Source organism: Petromyzon marinus, chromosome 43 (genome assembly GCF_048934315.1).
Source record: "Petromyzon marinus isolate PM22_M1 ecotype Great Lakes invasive population chromosome 43, UKy_Petmar_22M1.pri1.0, whole genome shotgun sequence".
Lineage (NCBI taxonomy): Eukaryota > Metazoa > Chordata > Hyperoartia > Petromyzontiformes > Petromyzontidae > Petromyzon > Petromyzon marinus.
Window position 1 is genome coordinate 7,296,425 of NC_133709.1, and position 19,673 is coordinate 7,316,097.

The window sequence follows — 19,673 nt, forward strand, 5'->3', positions numbered from 1 at the left end:
GGCGACGGAGCCGGGGAGGGTCGATGAAGCCGGGGGGGGGGGCGACGAAGCAGGGGGGGGGTCCGACGGAGCTGGGGGGGGCCGACGGAGCTGGGGGGGGGGCGACAGAGCCAGGGGGGGCCGACGGAGTTGGGGGGGGGGGCAACGGCGCGAGCAGAGGGAGCCGACATTGACTTTCTCACACACCATGCACTGACTTTCTCACACATCATACACTGACTCACTCACACCATGCACTGACTCACTCACACACCATGCACTGACTCGCTTATCATGCACTTACTCACTCACACATCATACACTCGCACAACCACTGACCCATTCACTCATCATACACTGGTTAACTCATCGTGTGCTGGCTGACTCGCACTTCATACTCACTCATCATGCGCTGACTAACACATCATACACTCACTCAAGCTACTACTGACTCACTTATCATACGCTGACTCGCACATCATACACTCACTCACGCTGCTGCTGACTCACTCACACATCATACACTGGGAGTGTCGTCCTGCCAGCTATGGCTGCAGGTTTTGTCGTACGAGTTATGTATATCGTTTATTGTTAAATTTAAAATCACAGTTCCTATGATTACTGTTATTACATTATTTTTGTAGCTTTATTTTGGTAATTCGAAAACATATGGTTAATCTAAATTGTCTTATGGTTGTTGTTGTTGATGTTGGCTTGCACCACATTGTGATTTTTGCACACAGCGTTTTAATACGTTTTTTTATGGAATATTTGCTGGTTGAATTCCAGGATGTTTCTGTTGCGCGTCGTCGCTTTGGGATGTTCTGTGTTCATATTTTGTTTGTTGCGGTTGCACCCAACTTAAGAGCCGCATGGCTCACAGGGCTATACACAATAAATGAAACTTGAAACTTGAACTTCACCGACGTCCGTTTCCCTCTCTACCCATCAACAGAGGCCGCCGCTGGGCCGTTGCCATTGGCCACGGTGTGCAAGCATACTTTTCCGGCCAATCAGATGCTTCCCCTGGTGCTCGTGTGGACCTTCAGGACCCTAACCTGCCAGCCAATCAGACACATACCCGGCTGATCCTGCCTCCTGTGTGTTCTTAGCCCATCGTTCGTGGCCCCTTCCCCTCCTACCTGCCGTGCTGTGTGTGTCCTAACTGCGGTGACTGAGTCGCCTCGTCGTGACCATGCAATTGCACGTCAATTCACGGCTCCGCAGTGTAATTCAACCTGGGGGAAGTTGGCCAATTCCCTGGCCCCAGAGCTCGCAGCAGGAGAGAGTGCGCAACCAGCGCAACCAGCGCAACCAGCTCCACCAAGCAAGGGTGCCAGCTGCCAGCGAACAAGCGTTGTGCCGACTCGGCTCATCCAGCAGGAGAAAGAGCCTGACCAGCTGCCCGTGAGCAAGAGTGTCAGCGAACCAGCGGTGAGCGCAATCGAGCATCTTCAAGGAGAGGGGCATGCGGCGCAGCCCCTCCAGCAGTGGAAAGAGTCTGTATCTGCCAGCGGACGGGCAGCTAAGCCGACGCCCCGAGCAAGAGCGAGAACGAAGCAGTTTGTATGACCCTCCCCCACACTCACACCCTCACGACGCATCACCCGGCATGTGCTTTACGAAGACACACAACACGCATATAGGGACAAATCAAGAAGGGTTGCCATTCCGATGAGGTGCATTCAATATCAACTGATCGTGAAGAACATTGCTGCCCATTGAGTTAAGTGGATACGGTCATTTAGAAATATCTTAGTCGTTCGTTTTTTTCTTTTCTTTTTAATTGCATAATCTTGCCGATTAATCTATTGACGTATACTTTTGCTTTTGGGGTATAATAATTCGCTTTAAGGTATTTGTTTAGAACATCTTGGCATGCCTGTTTTAAAGACTCTCTCTATCACCAACTAAGCTCGTGTTACGCGGTGGAATTAATCATATGTGCGGTTGCCAAAGTGAAACAACGCAATCATTGATGGTTAAATGTACTGCTCCCTGAGGGAAAATTCCCCGATCGTACCGGGGGTAATTCCAAGCATGAGAGTTCGCATATTATAGTGTTAAGGTTTTGTTTAGAAATTAAAATTGCTTAACACAGAAGTGTTTGAGTGTTTCTTTCCTGAGTTCATGCGTGATAATCTTAATAATAAGAACTGTATCCTGCAGTGAGATTTGAATTTGGAGACCTGACATAACACACTAATACATAATCAGTAAATGTTAAAGCGAGAATAATTGTATTATACCGATCAATAATACTAACCTTGGTCAACGAAGCCGAGTTTAATCTGGCATACTTATAGCACACCTGCATAACTTCACATGATTAATTGTACAATCCCGATGGATAATACTACCCTCAAAAACGAGGTTTATCCTAATTATCATAACTGCATCAATTAGCATAATCACATACATTCGCTTAAATGAATACGATTATCTCTTGAATTAGCATAATATGTGCGCATAATTACACAAATTAGCATAAATTCGGATTATTACTAATTTTCACAAATTTCATTTAATTTTTATTATTTTCATCAAATTTTCATACCGGGCATATAGAACAGGCTGACGCCCACCTCCTCCTCTCCCCCCTCCTCCTCAGCCACTTCTTGCCGGGCCCCCGCTGATCGGGTGATCGGCCCCCCCGCACCAGTGCCTTCTCTGAGGTACATGGCTAAGTAGCTGGATCCTCACCGCCCGGAGTTATCCCACACACACTCCCCACGTACACCACCACTAATCCGGAGGTGGCTGCGTGCACGCGTAGGCGCACGTCACTCACCACGGCTCGCGCTAAAAATAACCGTATCAATATGCACGCCCCCCTCCCCCCTCCTGTGGGTCGGCCTTAATCCACTGCTGCAAACACGCATGGGAGTGTGAGCACGCGTAAACAATGACGGCCATAAATTTAGTAATGCACGCGCGTCCCACCGCTAAATGCTATTGTCGCTACATAAACACACTGCGTAAAACGCGCTGTGTAAACACGCACTCGAACGGGTTTTAACTCACCCCTCCCTCGCCCCATTAATTGTGCCCTGCCTGCACGGACGCAGGAGCCGTTAATAAATTACTGCCCGCGTGCCTCCCACACACACGCTCGAATTACGCACCACACCGACACTCTCCCACACACACAGAAATCGCGCGGCGCCGGTGCTCTGTGCTAAAGTTTATTAATAGCTCGTCTATAGCAAGCCCTGTGCGGCTCGGAGTAAATACTCAACGAGCAGCGCCTAGCCTATCCCTATTCAATCCCTGAGTGTACCCTCTCTCTACTTCTTACCGCGCGTACATACTCACGGGGTCATACGGACGCGGTGGGAGTCGGAGGAACGAGGGTACGAGAGGTCTCTGCCTGGGGTCGAGTTGTAGCCGAACTCGCCAGCGTCGCTCGGACGCTGCGCGGCTGGGAGTCGGACTGGCTGTAGGAGAACTGCTCAACCTTTTTTTCCCTCCCTTTTATGCCACGGAATCCAAAGATCCAGGGTCACGTGGTGTTATCCTGCGCGGCCAATCGGGCGCCTATCTTTCGATTTTAAACTGATGCCCCCCGCCCCTTACATGAAGCGTTGCTTCCCATTACGCCTCGATCCATTGTCTACGCCCCCGTCCTCCCACAACGTCCCACGGCTTTCGCAGCTGCAGTCAGTCCAGGAATTTCCCTCCCACCTCCTCGTCTGCGCTGCCCGCGTAACATTTACTCCCCCCTGGCCCCTTACCTGTACAGTGAGTGTCTCATTATGGTTAGCTCAGTGAGCTCCGTCGTGCCCATATAATTTTCAGCTAATTCACGGGGGCCGCAATGCAATTTGGCCTGGGGGGGGCGGCCAATCTCCTGGCATCGGGAAACCATGGGACATCCCCACTTGGGGCCCCTCGGTAAAAACCCATGGTACCAGGTGACCCCCCCACGAGACCCTACGTGGGTGCGTGTGTGTGTTTAGTGGGGGTGTGCGTGCGTTCATGTGGAGGGGTGCGAGGGGATGGCAGCGCCGACGGAGTTGCTCCATTGCTGTGGCACCACACAGAGATGTGTACTGCTGACTGAATGCATTCCACCGGTGGTGTCTTCAAACAGCATCTCCGGTGGTGACTGAGATGGTCAGGCTCGGGAGACTTCGCCTGTTCGGGAAAGCTGCCCTGCGGACGCCTCGGCAGATCGCACCAGAGGCCTGCGCCCATTCTCAATGGCGGCACTACCGCAGGACTGGAGACAACCTCAAGAGAAGACCATGGTTGACGTGGACACACAATGTTCAATGACGAATACTTCTGCTGGTCTACCATTTAAACAAAAACGTGTTTGTGAAAAAGTTACGTACATCTTGTTAACATTATGTAAGCATGTGTTCACTGCGTTTGTTTTGATGGGACTAGTGACACATGAAATGCGTAAAACTTACTGAAGGCTAGAGGGGTATATTGTGAATGGTAAATCGACAGGTAGACTTCTGAAGCATTTGCACCAGCCTCCTCTTGGTATATATCGTGCTTGCCAAGCACTACACGGATATAGGCAATAAAACTGCAGATATCACATAAGCACAACACCATTCATGCAGTTTTTTTTTCTACGAAGAGCTTCCAAGTTGAAAAAACCCTGTATAATTGATCCTAAGAAAGAAAAGCATATGTATGTTGAACTTCTGTCACACCGTATGTAGCCAATCGTGCAAATCGGAGGTGCGGGGGGAAGGACAAGCTAAACACAAAAAGCAGTTCTAAAGAAATTAGTTTTCAATGCAGAAGCGCATCTGAAAGCGCGCGATGCAGTAACCGTCTTTATAGCTACACATACTCGTATCCACAACATATATGTCAACCCGAAAGAATACCTAGCAGGTTTATGATTACAAATATCTAAAAATAATCCAAATACAAATGAAGAACATAATTGGCACACAAGCCAGATGTGAGAACCCATTGTGGGCTGATGAGGGTTCCCGTGCAGTATTGGTACCATGAATGTCAAGTCGTGGTAGAATTGCACAGACACCTGTTGTGAAGACAGCAGCATACAATCGAGTAGTTAACATAGGCATTTCAAAATACATTTCACCTAACAGGCATGTACTAAGGTATTAATAAAGGTAAATGCTAATGCTCATGACACAGACATTGAACCATGCATGTAATACATTGATCAGGCGATAGCCAGATTTGTCGCCTGATGAAGCTAGTTGTAATTACTGGCGAAACGTCGTACTCAGATTGTAAATATTGTGGCTTTGCTTTCCAACACACCGGTGTGCTGTACTAGTAACACATTGGGATGTTCTGTTTACGTGACAAACCTTAATAATTGGCTGTGTCGAATGGTGGCGAGTTTAACAACACATTTATAGATTTATGCGATCTAACCCAAAAAACCTGTATTATACTGGTCGTCTTCCTGCTAATACCCTACCGGGTATTGAGCCTCGAGACAGAGGTGGTAACATTCCATCACTCATTCTTTCCACATTTTTGGGGTTGACAAAAAATATATCCAAAATATTTCATGGGGTGAATTTTGTCATGAGTGGGATGAATTTTAATAGTATGCCTAGCCTAGGCCTAGGTGCCCCTTGTCCAATTTCCCGCCATGCCTACTTCGTAGCCTGGTGCCTCAATTATTCCAGACAATGGGCCCCAGGTTAGTTGCACTGCCTGAACACTCAACAGCCAAGCCACCGTTGACATTTCTGGTAAAGTGGCACTCAAACGTTGCTCCTTTGACACTGCCACTGAGCGATCTGTCAACCACTACACCATAGCAGCATCCACAACGCAGGTCACACATTTCATTCATTCTTTAAATTGCACACATTCCAAAACCTGTATGCATGGAACTTTTATTGATTTTCATTGGAAAGTTACATTTAATTTATTGTCATTGACAAAAACATCTCGGAAAGATGCTTCATTCTCCAAGACATTCGTTATCTCTGTCAACATAAACTGGTGCAAATCATGTGGCAATGGCAGTTGCGTAGCAGTCTTGCAGGAGTGGCCGTGCACGTTGGTTTAGTAGGCAGACCTGAGCAGAATGCAAATCATGCTCATGAGCTTCTCGAAGCCGGCATCGCCTGCGGCAACGGTGTCAGCAATGACCGCGGCCAGGACCTGGAAAGACATCAGAGAAAATTCGATTTGGCTATTAAAATAGGTTATCTTTCATTACACAAGCATCTAATAGTGAATGTAAAACTTTTTTTTTAAACTTCTGTACTTTGTGCAAAATGGCTATTCATGATCCCGGCTGCCACGAGGCCATAAAACGTATTGTTGAATAGAATTGCAGACTGAATCGTGAAAATAAATAAAATAGGGGAGAGTGGGGGATCCTTACAGACCAATTGAGTAGAATACATATTTACGTAACTACTCTATATCAAGTTTTAGGTGGATACAAAGGCACTATGTGAGAGGGATTGAGATGTATCTTCATTAGTAAACTCTGTACCAATCTTGCTAACAGCTGTAGGCAGCAATCACCCAAGAGCCAACCAGTAGTGATTGAACTTTATGTTCACTGCATGCGTTACCTTGGAGTACTGGGGGTCCACCTGGAAGCTTATGGCATGCTTGCCACTCGATCCCTTAGCTTCATGCTCATCTTCTCGGTGTCATCCATGGACGTCATGGCATCGTTGACGGCGTTGATGATCCTCTCGGCGTGCCAGCGCACGTCCGCGGATTTCTTGAGCTGATCAGCCGAAGTCATCCCCTTGAACTTGGGGAAGAATTCCTGAAAAGCAGGGGTGCTGGTGAAGAACCTGTTTTGAAGGAATGATCATTCTGTGATTAAAATTTATTTGTCAATTGGGCCAAATAGTTGACCATATGCATAATTTTATTTTTCCAGTAGAAGATCCAATGCATCAGGATAATGGTAATGACAAAATATATTTTTAAAAATTCCACTTATCCTACTTAAGTATTATGGTTAAGAATTAACACGATTACTATGTTAATAAAATTTTACGAAATGAAGGTGTTTCTACGTGTTCACTGCTCATAATAAAAGATTGCCTTCACGAGGATGTCCACACCGGAGGTCTCATGATTGACGTATGAGACCTCCGGTGTGGACATCCTGAGAGGCGCAACACTTCCAGAGTCGACGATAGGCATGGTGATTGCTTTTGGAGGTGATCGGCGATGATCCTGCGAAGGGAGTCTGAAGAAATGAGCCACTCATCTGAGAACCTCCTTATATATCCATTTAATTAGCGTTTTCCCAATATCATACATGATGACGCAGATGTGAAATGATTGCAGCAATAACATTAAGAACGATGAAATTAAATACGAAATACATTTTATGACAAAATCTGACCTATTCATGAATTAAATGCTAGTATGCATTTTGCATTTTTATGATTTTCATTATATATTGACAGGATACAGGATAATTTAACCAATATTTTTTATAAATTGAAGTTTATTGCAATATGATTATGGGTCAATATGCACCATCAGCTCTGAGTGAAGAAACAACAGATTTTGTAATGGGGCTGTCTTCTGCGGCATTCTGAAAATATGTTATGAAAATTTCGATTTAAAGCTTTTGTGACTGCAAGGATTAATCTTCTTTGGTTCTTTCGGTAAAGTCACATATAATGAGAATAAAATAAGACAATAAAATAAGACAATAAAATTCTCACGACGTTTCGGCCACAACACAAGTAGCCTTCTTCAGGTGAAAGAACAGAACTGTCGGGACGACAGAGCTTCAATTAACGCTGCTAAGATTCGCAGCGTCTTTTTTAAGCTCGGTGAGAGGCGTGAAGAGCCTTGACAAAGGAGTTAACATATCAAAGCAGCAGAATTTAGCATTGAAAAAGCTGAAGGATTAGCTTGTGACAGAAATAGCTGTGTTAAAGTCAAAGTTTACATATCAACAGAGGCAATTAGTATATGCACGCTAAAGACCTCCAACTATCAACTATCATAAAGTAAACCATAGCGTCTTTTAAGCTCGGTGAGAGGCGTGAAGAGCCTTGACAAAGGGGTTTACATATCAGAGCAGGATAATTTAGCATTGAAATCGCAGAGGGATTAGCTTGTGACAGAAATAGCTGAGTTAAAGTCAAAGTTTACATATCAACAGAGGCATTTAGTATATGGACGCTAAAGGTCTACAACTAACCAACTATCATAGAGTAAACTGATGTGAAAAAATTAAGTCTATATCACATCAATATAATAAATGTGCTTAATATATTCTTCAATAAGCTGAGCTGTTAATCATACAGCAACTGGGTATACATTACACTATATAATGAATACCATATAGTAAACCAATAAAAAACTAAAATATAAGCTCCTCAATGTTATCAATAAACTCTATATACTCTCCAGTCAGCTGAGCAACTAACAATAAGTCGTTATATATCACAATGTTATATGGTGAAAAATGGCGGTTTTTCCTTCCCCTCAACACCAGACCCACGGACAGCGACATTCAGGCGGACGAGTCAATCCATGCTCGGAAGGGAGGAGGGGGGAGAGAGAAACAGTCACCATGCCAGTGAAAGAGCTGCGGTCTGACTGTCACCGTAAAATACAATGAATTAAGAACTGAAATGGTTTAAAACATCTTTCCAATGGTTACTAAGCCAGAATCCATCTTCTCGGTAGAAATTGTCTCTGTGCTTGTATATGTGGATGGCCTCATGAACGAATCTCTCATGGTAGCTGATTGGCTTGCAAAGAATCTCCGTCTTGGAGAAGTCAATGTCATGTGAACCTTAGCAGTGTTAATTGAAGCTCTGTCGTCCCGACAGTTCTGTTCTTTCACCTGAAGAAGGCTACTTGTGTTGTGGCCGAAACATCGTGAGAATTTTATTGTCTTATTTTATTTTATTATTTTATTCTCATTCTACGTGACTTTACCGAAAGAACCAAAGAAGATGAATCCTTGCAGTCATGAAAGCTTTAAATCGAAATTTAATCGCCTCTACGGGGAGGAATTCCACACATCCTTAAGATCATTCAACAGAGTCCGGGATAAGATGGCTCAACTAATCGAGTCTCTCACCTTTCTGAAGAGATGCCGCGACTCTAAGGTAATACCAACCGCATTTACACTAACCTCTGCTGCTGCAACTTCTTTTAATGCAAGACGAATTCTAGCTAGATCTAGCTTAGCTCTTATCTCCAAAAAAATCAGACTTACACGCACCGAACTAGATCAGTTAGACAAGATACTCTACAAATCACACTCAACATTGACAGCAACGATGTCTACATCGGATTGGGAACATGTAGACAATATGACTACCTCTTCGGCTGCCACTATGTCGACCAAATGTAGGGACAATTTGATTTCCAAATGTAATCGCCGCTCCAACAAAAAATAAATTCCACATACCGAAAAGATAGACGTTAACAAAGTAGTAATTAATCGCAGTAACAGTTCCATTTCTGATGGCCTGAAATCCGTTTTAGCTAAAGGGCTAAACTTTGCTGTCACACCGAGACACATACCAGTTAATGATATCATTGCCCATGTTGACGTTGCACTCAAGGGCTTGAGTCACATTGCTGCAGACGTAGCAACATCTGAAATCGCTGCAACCCTTAAAAAACGCTAAGATGCCACCTAGCAACATCAGCAAAGAAGAACGCTTTGAATTATCTCAATTAAAAAGGAGAGATTATATTCATCTTCTTTGGTTCTTTCGGTAAAGTCACGTGACTTTATCGAAAGAACCAAAGAAGATGAATCATTGCAGTCACGAAAGCTTTAAATAGAGATTATATTGTCGTCCTCTCAGCCGACAAGGGCAATGCCACTGTCATCATGGACAAAACAGAATATAACAACAAAATTCAAGAACTACTCAACGATGGCAGCTATACAAAAATAAAAAGAGATCCCACCAACAGCTTGGTTACCAAAACGAACAAAATCATCTCTGATTCAACAGCATCAACTGATCAGACCAAACAGTTCTCGTTGAAACCCTCTGCTGCCAGACCACCAAGATTATATGGCCTCCCAAAGATACACAAAGAAGATACACTTCTTCGTCCCATCGTCTCAACTATCAACTCCCCCACCTATAAACTGGCACGTTTTCTGGCTGATATACTGCGACCTTTCACTGGAAAAACCACCTCTGCGGTACTAAATTCTACTCACCTGGTATCGACAACCAAAGGCATTTCCCTGTCCCCAGACGACCTGCTTGTCAGTTTTGATGTGGTGTCCTTATTCACCAAAGTTCTGGTACCTGACACCATCGCAATCATTGAAGACTTGGTTCATCAAGGACTGCATACTGATGTACCCCCTCTGGTGAGACATTGCTTAACCAACACATACTTCACCTGGAATGGAACTTTCTACAAACAGACTGAGGGCACCCAAATGGGCTCCCCCTTGTCTCCGGTTGTAGTCAACATTTTCATGGAGAAATTTGAGACTGACGCCATCCAGACTGCCACTCTATGCCCAACCTTATGGAAGAGGAACGTGGATGACACTTTTGTCATCTGGCCACATGGCCAGCCTGCTCTAGACCAATTTTTCGACCACATCAATTTCATGCACCCATCCATCAGATTTACCATGGAAGTCGAAAAAGATGGCAAGCTACCCTTTTTGGATGTCTTAATTAAAAGGAGACCTGATGGTTCAATGAGCCCCTCTGTCTACAGAAAAAAAACTACCCATACAGATGCTTACTTGAGACCAGATTCCCACCACCATCCATCCCAGAAGAACTCCCTCATCAAGACTCTATACCATAGAGCCCAATGCATCTCAGACCAGGAACACATTGCCAGTGAACTCAAACACGTACACCAGGCTCTCAGGGCTAATGGTTACTCCAACTACACAATCCGCAAAGCCATCACTCCAGTCATGAAGAAGGATACTCTTGAGGAGCCACTAAAAACCATCACCTTACCCTACATTGCAGGGGTCACTAAAAAGATCTCCAAAATCCTGAATAAACACAAGATCCAGGTCCGATTCAACACAATACATAAAATCCGTGATCTGGTTCCATCTGTAAAAGATGCTGTTCCAGACATACAGTATCCGGGCATTTACAAACTAAAGTGCCTCTGTGGTAGCAACTACATTGGTGAAACCAAACGACATATCTCGGACCGCATCCGCGAACATAAAGCAAACTTGAAACATGGTAGGACGAACTCTTCTGCCGTGGCAGATCACTGTTATAATTCAGTGGGTTCACATGAGTTTGACTTCTCCAAGACGGAGGTTCTTTGCAAGCCAACCGGCTACCATGAGAGATTCGTTCACGAGGCCATCCACTTATACAAGCACAGAGACAATTTCAACTGAGAAGATGGATTCTGGCTTAGTAACCATTGGAAAGATGTTTTAAACCATTTCGGTTCTTAATTAATTGTATTTTACAGTGACCATCAGACCGCAGCTCTTTCGCTGGCATGGTGACTGTTGCTCTCTCCCCCCTCCTCCCTTCCGAGCATGGATTAACTCGTCCGCCTGAATGTCGCTGTCCGTGGTTCTGGTGTTGAGGGGAAGGAAAACCCGCCATTTTTCACCATATAACATTGTGATATTTAACGACTTATTGTTAGTTGCTCAGCTGACTGGAGAGTATATGGAGTTTATTGATAACTTTGAGGAGCTTATATTTTAGTTTTTTATTGGTTTACTATATGGTATTCATTACATAGTGTAATGTATACCCAGTTGCTGTATCATTAATAGCTCAGCTTATTGAAGAATATATTAAGTACATTTATTATATTGATGTGATATAGACTTAATTTTTTCACATCAGTTTACTTTATGATAGTTGGTTAGTTGTAGACCTTTAGCGTCCATATACTAAATGCCTCTGTTGATATGTAAACTTTTACTTTAACACAGCTATTTCTGTCACAAGCTAATCCCTCTGCTATTTCAATGCTAAATTCTCCTGCTCTGATATGTAAACCCCTTTGTTAAGGCTCTTCACGCCTCTCACCGAGCTTAAAAGACGCTATGGTTTACTTTATGATAGTTGATAGTTGGAGGCCTTTAGCGTGCATATACTAATTGCCTCTGTTGATATGTAAACTTTGACTTTAACACAGCTATTTCTGTCACAAGCTAATCCTTCAGCTTTTTCAATGCTAAATTCTGCTGCTTTGATATGTTAACTCCTTTGTCAAGGCTCTTCACGCCTCTCACCGAGCTTAAAAAAGACGCTGCGAATCTTAGCAGCGTTAATTGAAGGTCTGTCGTCCCGACAGTTCTGTTCTTTCACCTGAAGAAGGCTACTTGTGTTGTGGCCGAAACGTCGTGAGAATTTTATTGTCTTGTTTTATTTTATTATTTTATTCTCATTATATGTGACTTTACCGAAAGAACCAAGGACGATGATATTAAAAATTGAACTTTTTTTTTTACAAATTTTACTAAGTACAATTTTGATACATAACCGTATAATAAAATGTTAGCAAGTTCATATAAATTCAAGTCCTCTTTATATTACACTTATTATTCATGCTTTGATTCTAATACGTTTCTCGTGTTTTCTACCTTATAATTTTAAGTGCTCATTTGTTCATGACTAAAATAACCTAAATTTTGATTTAAAGCTTTCGTGACTGCAGGGATTCCTATTCTTTGTTCCTTCGGTAAAGTCACGTAGAAGGGAAACAATAAAATAATAAAAATATAAAACAATAAAATTCTCACGACGTTTCGACTGCAACACAAGCAATCATCATCAGGTGTGAAAACCACCACTTTGTTTGTAGACGCCAGGGTACTGTATGTCCGGAATCACATCTTTTACAGATGGAACCAGATCACGGATTTTATGTAATGTGTTGAATCGGACTTGGATCTTGTGTTTATTCAATATTTTGGAGATCTTATTTGTGATCCCCGAAATGTAGGGTAAAGTGATTGTTTTGAAAGGTTCCTCAAGAGGGTCCTTCTTCATGGTTGGACATACATTACCCTGGCGTCTACAAACTAAGTTGCCTCTGTGGTAGTAGTTACATTGGAGAAACCAAACGACATGTCTCAGACAGCATTCGTGTACACAAAGCAGACCTAAAACACGGTAGGACTAACACCTCGGCCGTGGCAGATCACTGTTATAATTCAGTAGGCTCACATGACATTGACTTCTCCAAGACAGAGGTTCTTTGCAAGCCATCTGGCTACATGAGAGATTCGTTCATGAGGCTATACACATATACAAACACAGAGACAATTTCAACCGAGAAGATGGATTCTGGCTTAGCAATCATTGGAAGGATTTGATAAACCATTTTCGGGTCTTAATTGATTGTTCACGCTTACGGTGGCTTTCAGACCGCATCCATTATTTTCGTCTCCCCCTGCTCTTTTCCGAACATAGATGGACTCGTCCATCTGAACAAACTGTCAAATCGCTCTCTGTGGTGCTAACGTTAAAAAAACGCCACTTTTAAAAAATGTTCTTGCTGTGGTTTTCACACCTGATGATGATTGCTTGTATTGCAGTCGAAACGTCGTGAGAATTGTATTGTTTTATATTTTTATTATTTTATTGTTTCCCTTCTACGTGACTTTACCGAAAGAACTAAGCATATAAAAGAACCTACCAAAGAATTATTTTATTGTTAGTCAATATTGAATTGCGCTGTGAATCGTATAAATGGGAATGTAACGTACCCTATTGAAAATTATGACATTATATCATAGGTATGTTAGAACTGCATGTAAGGGTTGTGCAAAGTCATCATGCTGTATGACATGCTGATGGTTATCTGCAAGCATGCTGGTGATGCAACATTTAGATGGACTTCTTTGGAGTTAAATCCTTTGTCCAGAAAAGTCTCAGGCTCACTTGGGATTTTGGCCACTTTCAAACTAACGAGTGTTTTTGCATGACAGTGAATGAGAGTACCTGGGGGGACAACATCGTGCCGAAGAGAGTATGACAATGCATGGTGCTATACATGCAGCGTTTTTAAATAAATGTGGTAATGTGAGATGGCCACTAATGGTCCATGTCTTACAATCTCTTTCGTGGCACAGATCCAAGAGGAGTCTCTTTGGAAAGTCAGAGTGGTGTACACAAACAACTGCTGGTAAATATGCTCGCATGCATTTCATTTACATCCAAGATGCATGCATTTTATTTATATCGATGTCCCACAAACCACAGTTGGGTTACAATGTTTAGTTCCGAGAAGCTTGAGACAACCCATATTTGGTATACCTTGAATCGTCTCCATGGGCTCCCTTGAAGAATCGACATTTTGCCTTGATGTGTGCCTGTTTCCCCAAAATTAAAATGATTCTTAGAAGCCTGGTAAGTCCCCAAGCTATAAACATATTTTTGGTTGCAAAGATTGTTTTTCTAAGTGGCAACAAATATGTTAAAATATGGGCAAAATCCTGTTTCAAACTATAGCAAAATCTGTTTGCGGTCCATTGTGGGCCATTCCCGATAATGATAACTCATTTTTTTAGCTGTGAGACAACTGTTCATGACAGGGCATGATAGGTAGGGCAATGCCATTGCCTAGTGGTAGCGCATTCACTGCTTTTGTCGAGTTACATGGTTCGAATCCAGTAGCCGTCCTAATTATTACTGCGAGTGTAATAACTATAATGTTCCATTTGCTTTATCGTAGACATTAAAGATCTCCTGACGTAATTAGAAAGAGTAGGTCATTGCGTGCCATAGTCAGGGTCCAAATTTGCCACACTGGAAAATTGCCCGTAAATTTCTCAATTGGGATTATATAGAGCGATTATCACCTCCGACTCGCAGACTGATGCACCAGGGTCATTCAAATGAGCTTATCTGTCCTCACCTGGCTAAACAAAATGAACTTGAACTTAACAACCACATGCATAGCATGGTTAATGTAAAAAAGTCACATGTAATTTTGAAAGCTTATTTTGTAAAAATTGCATCCCACAACGCTGTACAATTTGTAAAACGTGCCGTTTTCAAACGGAGGCATGGGAAACCACATACAAGCCAGAAGAGAGCCAGAACCGGTGCTAACAATTACCCAAGCTATGCGGTCTGCCAAAATAATTCCGTTGGTTTGGCAAATTTGGACCATGACGCCGGCACACAATGCATTATTAGCGTGAAAGGCGTTATGGGTCCTTCAACGTCCACTGTGAAAGCAGACGGCACGTAATATTTTTAAAGTTTTTTTTTAACCCACTATTAATCAGCGAGGCTGCTGGATTTGAAGCTTGAACCTTAGTAAAAAGCGTCGGGTGCACTTCCATTCGGCAATGTCACCGCCTCGTGGTTGGTATAGGTCTTGGTGCAAGGGATAAAATTGGGGGCCCTGTCCAATTCCGCCCCCCCCCCCCTTTATAGTCGGGTGGCTGGTAAAAACACGAAAACCACGTAATTTTTACGTACCGGTGAAAAATGGGAAATACATACATTTTGGACCTCTGGAATATGTGTAATGAGAGAGCGTCATCTAATGGGCGGAAAGGGGTAACCGCATGGCCACCACCGGGTAGCGGGTATCCAATCCCAAGCGAGGATATATCTGGGCCAAAGGTAATGGCCGGAGTCAAAGGGGAACGTCCGGGAACCATCAGGAAGGTTCCACGAGGGGGCGTGGCTATAGGCGGAGCTCAGCTCCGCCGAGCGAGATAGAAGCAGGGACAGCGGAGGACTCAGGGTCGGTGTGTCGCTGCACAAGCCTCTCCCCATCATCGACCACGTGGCAGAACCCAGCTAGGCTCGTCTCTCCTCCTGGCACAGCGCCAGGCAGCGGCAGGATCGGGGAGTGAGAAAGAGGCGGACCTCAACGGCGGAAACCAGCGAGGCTCGCCTCTCCTTCAGGCACGGCGCCAGCCAGCGGCAAGATCGGGGAGCGGGAGAGAGGCGAACAGAGAGAACGGCTCGTCCCCGGCCAAAGAGAGAGCAGGGAAACATACGGGGAGAGCGGGAGTGAGCTGTGCAAGAATTATATCAATAAAAGACGCCAGTCAAGATCGTCGTGGAAGTCGTTTATTATTCTACCAAGACTTTTAATGTGTGCAGAGAGGACCAATTACAATTCATACGAGTCAGAGGAACTCTTTGGTACAGGTATCTTCGTCTACAATACACCACACAACACCCATTGTTTAGAAATTTTCATTCAAATACTACATTCAGAAACTGCATATATAAGCTATTTTAGGTACATGCACTGGTTTGTAAATTATTTCATGAAGCAAAATGAGTAAATCCATGAAGCGTTTAAAACCTATGGGATACAATTAATGCAATACAAATCGATGTATATAGCAGTGTGCAACTATTTTAACTGTAAAAAATGATGTTTTACCTATTGCTATGATTATATTTCTGACATCATGTCCAGCCTACTTCATTTCGCCCCACCAAATTTTGTTAGTCGTACTTACATGATAAAATAATCAGTTTGTGGTTAACAACACCGCCAATGTATAAATTCGTGTTCTGTCCACATAAAATATGTCGTTTTCACATGTTAGATGTAGCATGCACAATTCTTTCACGGTTAATTCGCCATAATGTGGTTACATAACGTTCAGAGCGTTTTAAACAAGAATATACATTGCTACCAGCTTTCTGTTGCCTTGATCAAAATACTCTTCAAAAAAGGTTGATTCAGATTAGATTAAACAAGCTTGTGTTAATATTTCAGGAACCATTATGATGTAAATATCAATGAACCAGTATGTGTTAAGACGGCGATGACAATCTTGATGGTACAGTTCATCGCCCACAAGAATGTCCTTCCGAGTTTAATAACGGGCCATCACCTGCACATTGGAAATTCACATAAAATACAATATTATATTTTGAAATATTACTGACAACCAATATTACAAGACAGTAATGGCCATTTCTAAAAACAGGTATTAAGATGTTAAACACCAAACAGAAACCTTATACAAGGCATCATGTCTGCATTAACCACAATGTTTGTGGTCAGAATTCAAACAAAAAACATACTCTGATAATATATGCATTGTTTTTTAAACTGATTGAGCCACACCAGAGACAGCTTTCTTTTGAGCCTCGTCTCAAACGGTGGTAGATCAGAGGACGCCAAAAGGCGTACAGCACAAAAACATTGCACTATCAGAGTAATGAGAGCTTGGGGTGCGCATCTGGGACCTCCTTTGCCAGTACCAAAATGTGATAATAGGTTTTTACCCTTTTTTTGGCAATAACACAGGTGTTAAGATGTTAAAACACCAAACAGAAACCTTTTACAAGGAATCATGTCTGCATTAACCACAGTGCTTGTGGTCAGAATGCAAAAAAAACATACTCTGATCAACTAGATTTTAAGTTTTCGTGACTGCAGGGATCCATACTCTTTGGTTCTTTCGGTAAAGTCACGTAGGTATAAAATAAATTAAAGCACGACGTTTCGGGCGCAACACAAGCGTCCATCATCAGGTGGGACAACCACAGCAAGAAACAATTGCTGAAGTGGGCAAAACCATCACGTTACCATGCATAGCAGGCGTTACCAAAAAGATTTCCAAAATCTTAAACAAACACAAGATCCAGGTCCGATTCAGTACAGTACACAAAATCCGTGATCTAATCCCATCTGTGAAGTATGTCATTCCTGACATGCAATATCCTGGAGTCGACAAACTAAGTTGCACCTGTGGTGGGTGTTACATTGGGGAAACGAAACAACATATCTCAGACCGTGTTCGCGAGCACAAGTCAGATATGAAACACGGCAGAACTAATACCTCCGCCGTGGCTGACCATTGCTATAATGCTGTGGGCTCTCATGTTTTTTTCCGAAACCAAGGTACTCTGCAAACCTTCGGGCTACTATCACAGGTTTGTTCATGAAGCCATCCAGACATATAAACATAACTTCAACCGAGAAGATGGATACAAATTGAGCAATCATTGGAAGGATGTTATTAACAAGGCAAAACCTTAACTGCTTTATGGTGTTGCCTTCATATCCGCATCTCCAGTCTTCTTCAGCCTCCCACTCTCAGCCCCGCTCACTCTCCCCCCCCCCCCCCCCCCGGCATTTTGCCGTGCTCACCCTTTAATCCCTTCTAGCAGCGCTTCACTTGGCAGCGCTCCACTCCCCCTACCCAACACCCCCTCTCTATCTCTCCTCCCTGGCTCCTCCCCCTTCTCTAACCTATATAACCTTTTGTTACAGCAGCCCTTTTGCCCACTTCAGCAATTGTTTCCTGCTGTGATTGTCCCACCGGATGACGGACACTTGTGTTGCACCCGAAACGTCGTGATTTAATTTACTTTATTTTATACCTACGTGACTTTACCGAAAGAACCAAAGAGTATACTCTGATAATATATGCTTTGTCCTTGAAACTGATTTTTGTTTGCATTCTGACCACAAGCATTGTGGTTAATGCAGACATGATTCCTTGTAAAAGGTTTCAGTTTGGTGTTTTAACATCTTAACACCTGTTTTGTTGCCTGAAAAAAAGGGGAAAAACCTATTATCAGTGTAATATAATTTAAACAATACTAACCATTCTAGATATTAACCATTTCCTGCCACCCGAACAAAAATGTCAATTGCTGAACTGCCTGTGTGAAACCCAGATCAAACTTGAACAAGTGGGAACCCTAGCTTGAGGAGCTTCTTGATAAATTATACAGAGGGACGTGTGAAGAGGAGACTTTGGTTGGTGTATTTCAACTTCTTCATTTCGTTGTCACCGCTCGTACACCACAGCAATACTCGTTCAAACCAACCCCGTTTCCTCGTTTCACAGTCTATTTTAAACCTCCACTCTGCCCTTCTTCGCCAGTCACCCTTCTACAATTTCCCGCTCTTTAACAATCCGTTTCTCTTCACCAATTCGATCAGAGTGTCATCCACTCACCAATCTGATTGCGTGTCGTTCACGTCAGTGCTAACACCCCCGATCTCTATTCCTTGCCCGAGTGAGCTGTGTGTGCGTGACGTCAGTGACCCCTGACCTCCGATCCTTACTTGGTGTATCCCCCGTTTGCGTGATTGACATGTGCGGCGTGTGTGATGTTGAGTGCGGAAGGCATGCGTGCTGTTTGTGTGGTGCGAATGTGAGGTTGTACGAGACATCCTCTACACATGCATCTATTTGCTGTACTGCCATCTTATGTTCACCTCACAGCACCCAGTTTTAGTTCTGGATTAAGTCTGTATGAGCCACCAGCCACACATCGAAAGTACTGCATCATAAATGTATGCCACCTTGTTCAACAAATGATAAGAGATATTCGATTAAATATATGAATTTGCTGAGTGTACAAATGCTGTTTTAAAATATGTGTAACCGATGAACGTAGTATACGAGCTTGTGCGTAACAGCAGTGTGAATGTGCAGCTTACGTTTTGAATCCAGGGAATGTAAGCAGATATACGAGAGAAGACTGGAGGCTTAGATAATTTTTTACAATTCACTGCTGATATAAATGTAACAACGCCATGCACAGCCCATGAATTGTCACTCTTCCGACATAGTAGCGGTCCACCCCAATCACCCTTTGAACGAACGGAAAAGTCATTGTTAAACCATTATCCTGAACCACAGCTGAAGTTATGAGTAGACAAAAGTCTTACATCTGTCAGAATGTCAAATACTGTACTGTGTGAAAACTTTTGATGCACTTTGAGCAAAGTAATCCATGCACTGTACAACTTGGGCACATTATTTCTAAAACACTTTCACAACAAATCAGTAAATT

At 43.3% G+C, this 19,673-nt stretch overlaps 1 protein-coding gene across 3 annotated transcripts in view; it reads right to left on the bottom strand.

Annotated features, from left to right (window-relative positions):
- The window catches only part of LOC116951470 (chymotrypsin-like elastase family member 2B), an 89,362-nt gene that overhangs the window by 45,935 nt on the left and 23,754 nt on the right, over positions 1 to 19,673 (bottom strand). The window contains exons 7-8 of one of the 3 annotated variants that reach the window (XR_004404241.2): positions 19,318 to 19,470; positions 15,952 to 16,747 (exon numbers count right to left, since the gene is read on the bottom strand). The exons of 1 other annotated variant lie outside the window; for it this stretch is intronic. Coding sequence is in view for 1 of the 2 variants with exons in the window: in XM_076073771.1 (XP_075929886.1) it covers positions 16,701 to 16,747 (47 nt within the window). In the remaining variant the exon portion in view is untranslated. Of the gene's footprint in view, positions 1 to 15,951; positions 16,748 to 19,317; positions 19,471 to 19,673 lie in introns of those variants that run through there. One more of the 3 variants, XM_076073771.1, reaches the window with a different exon arrangement.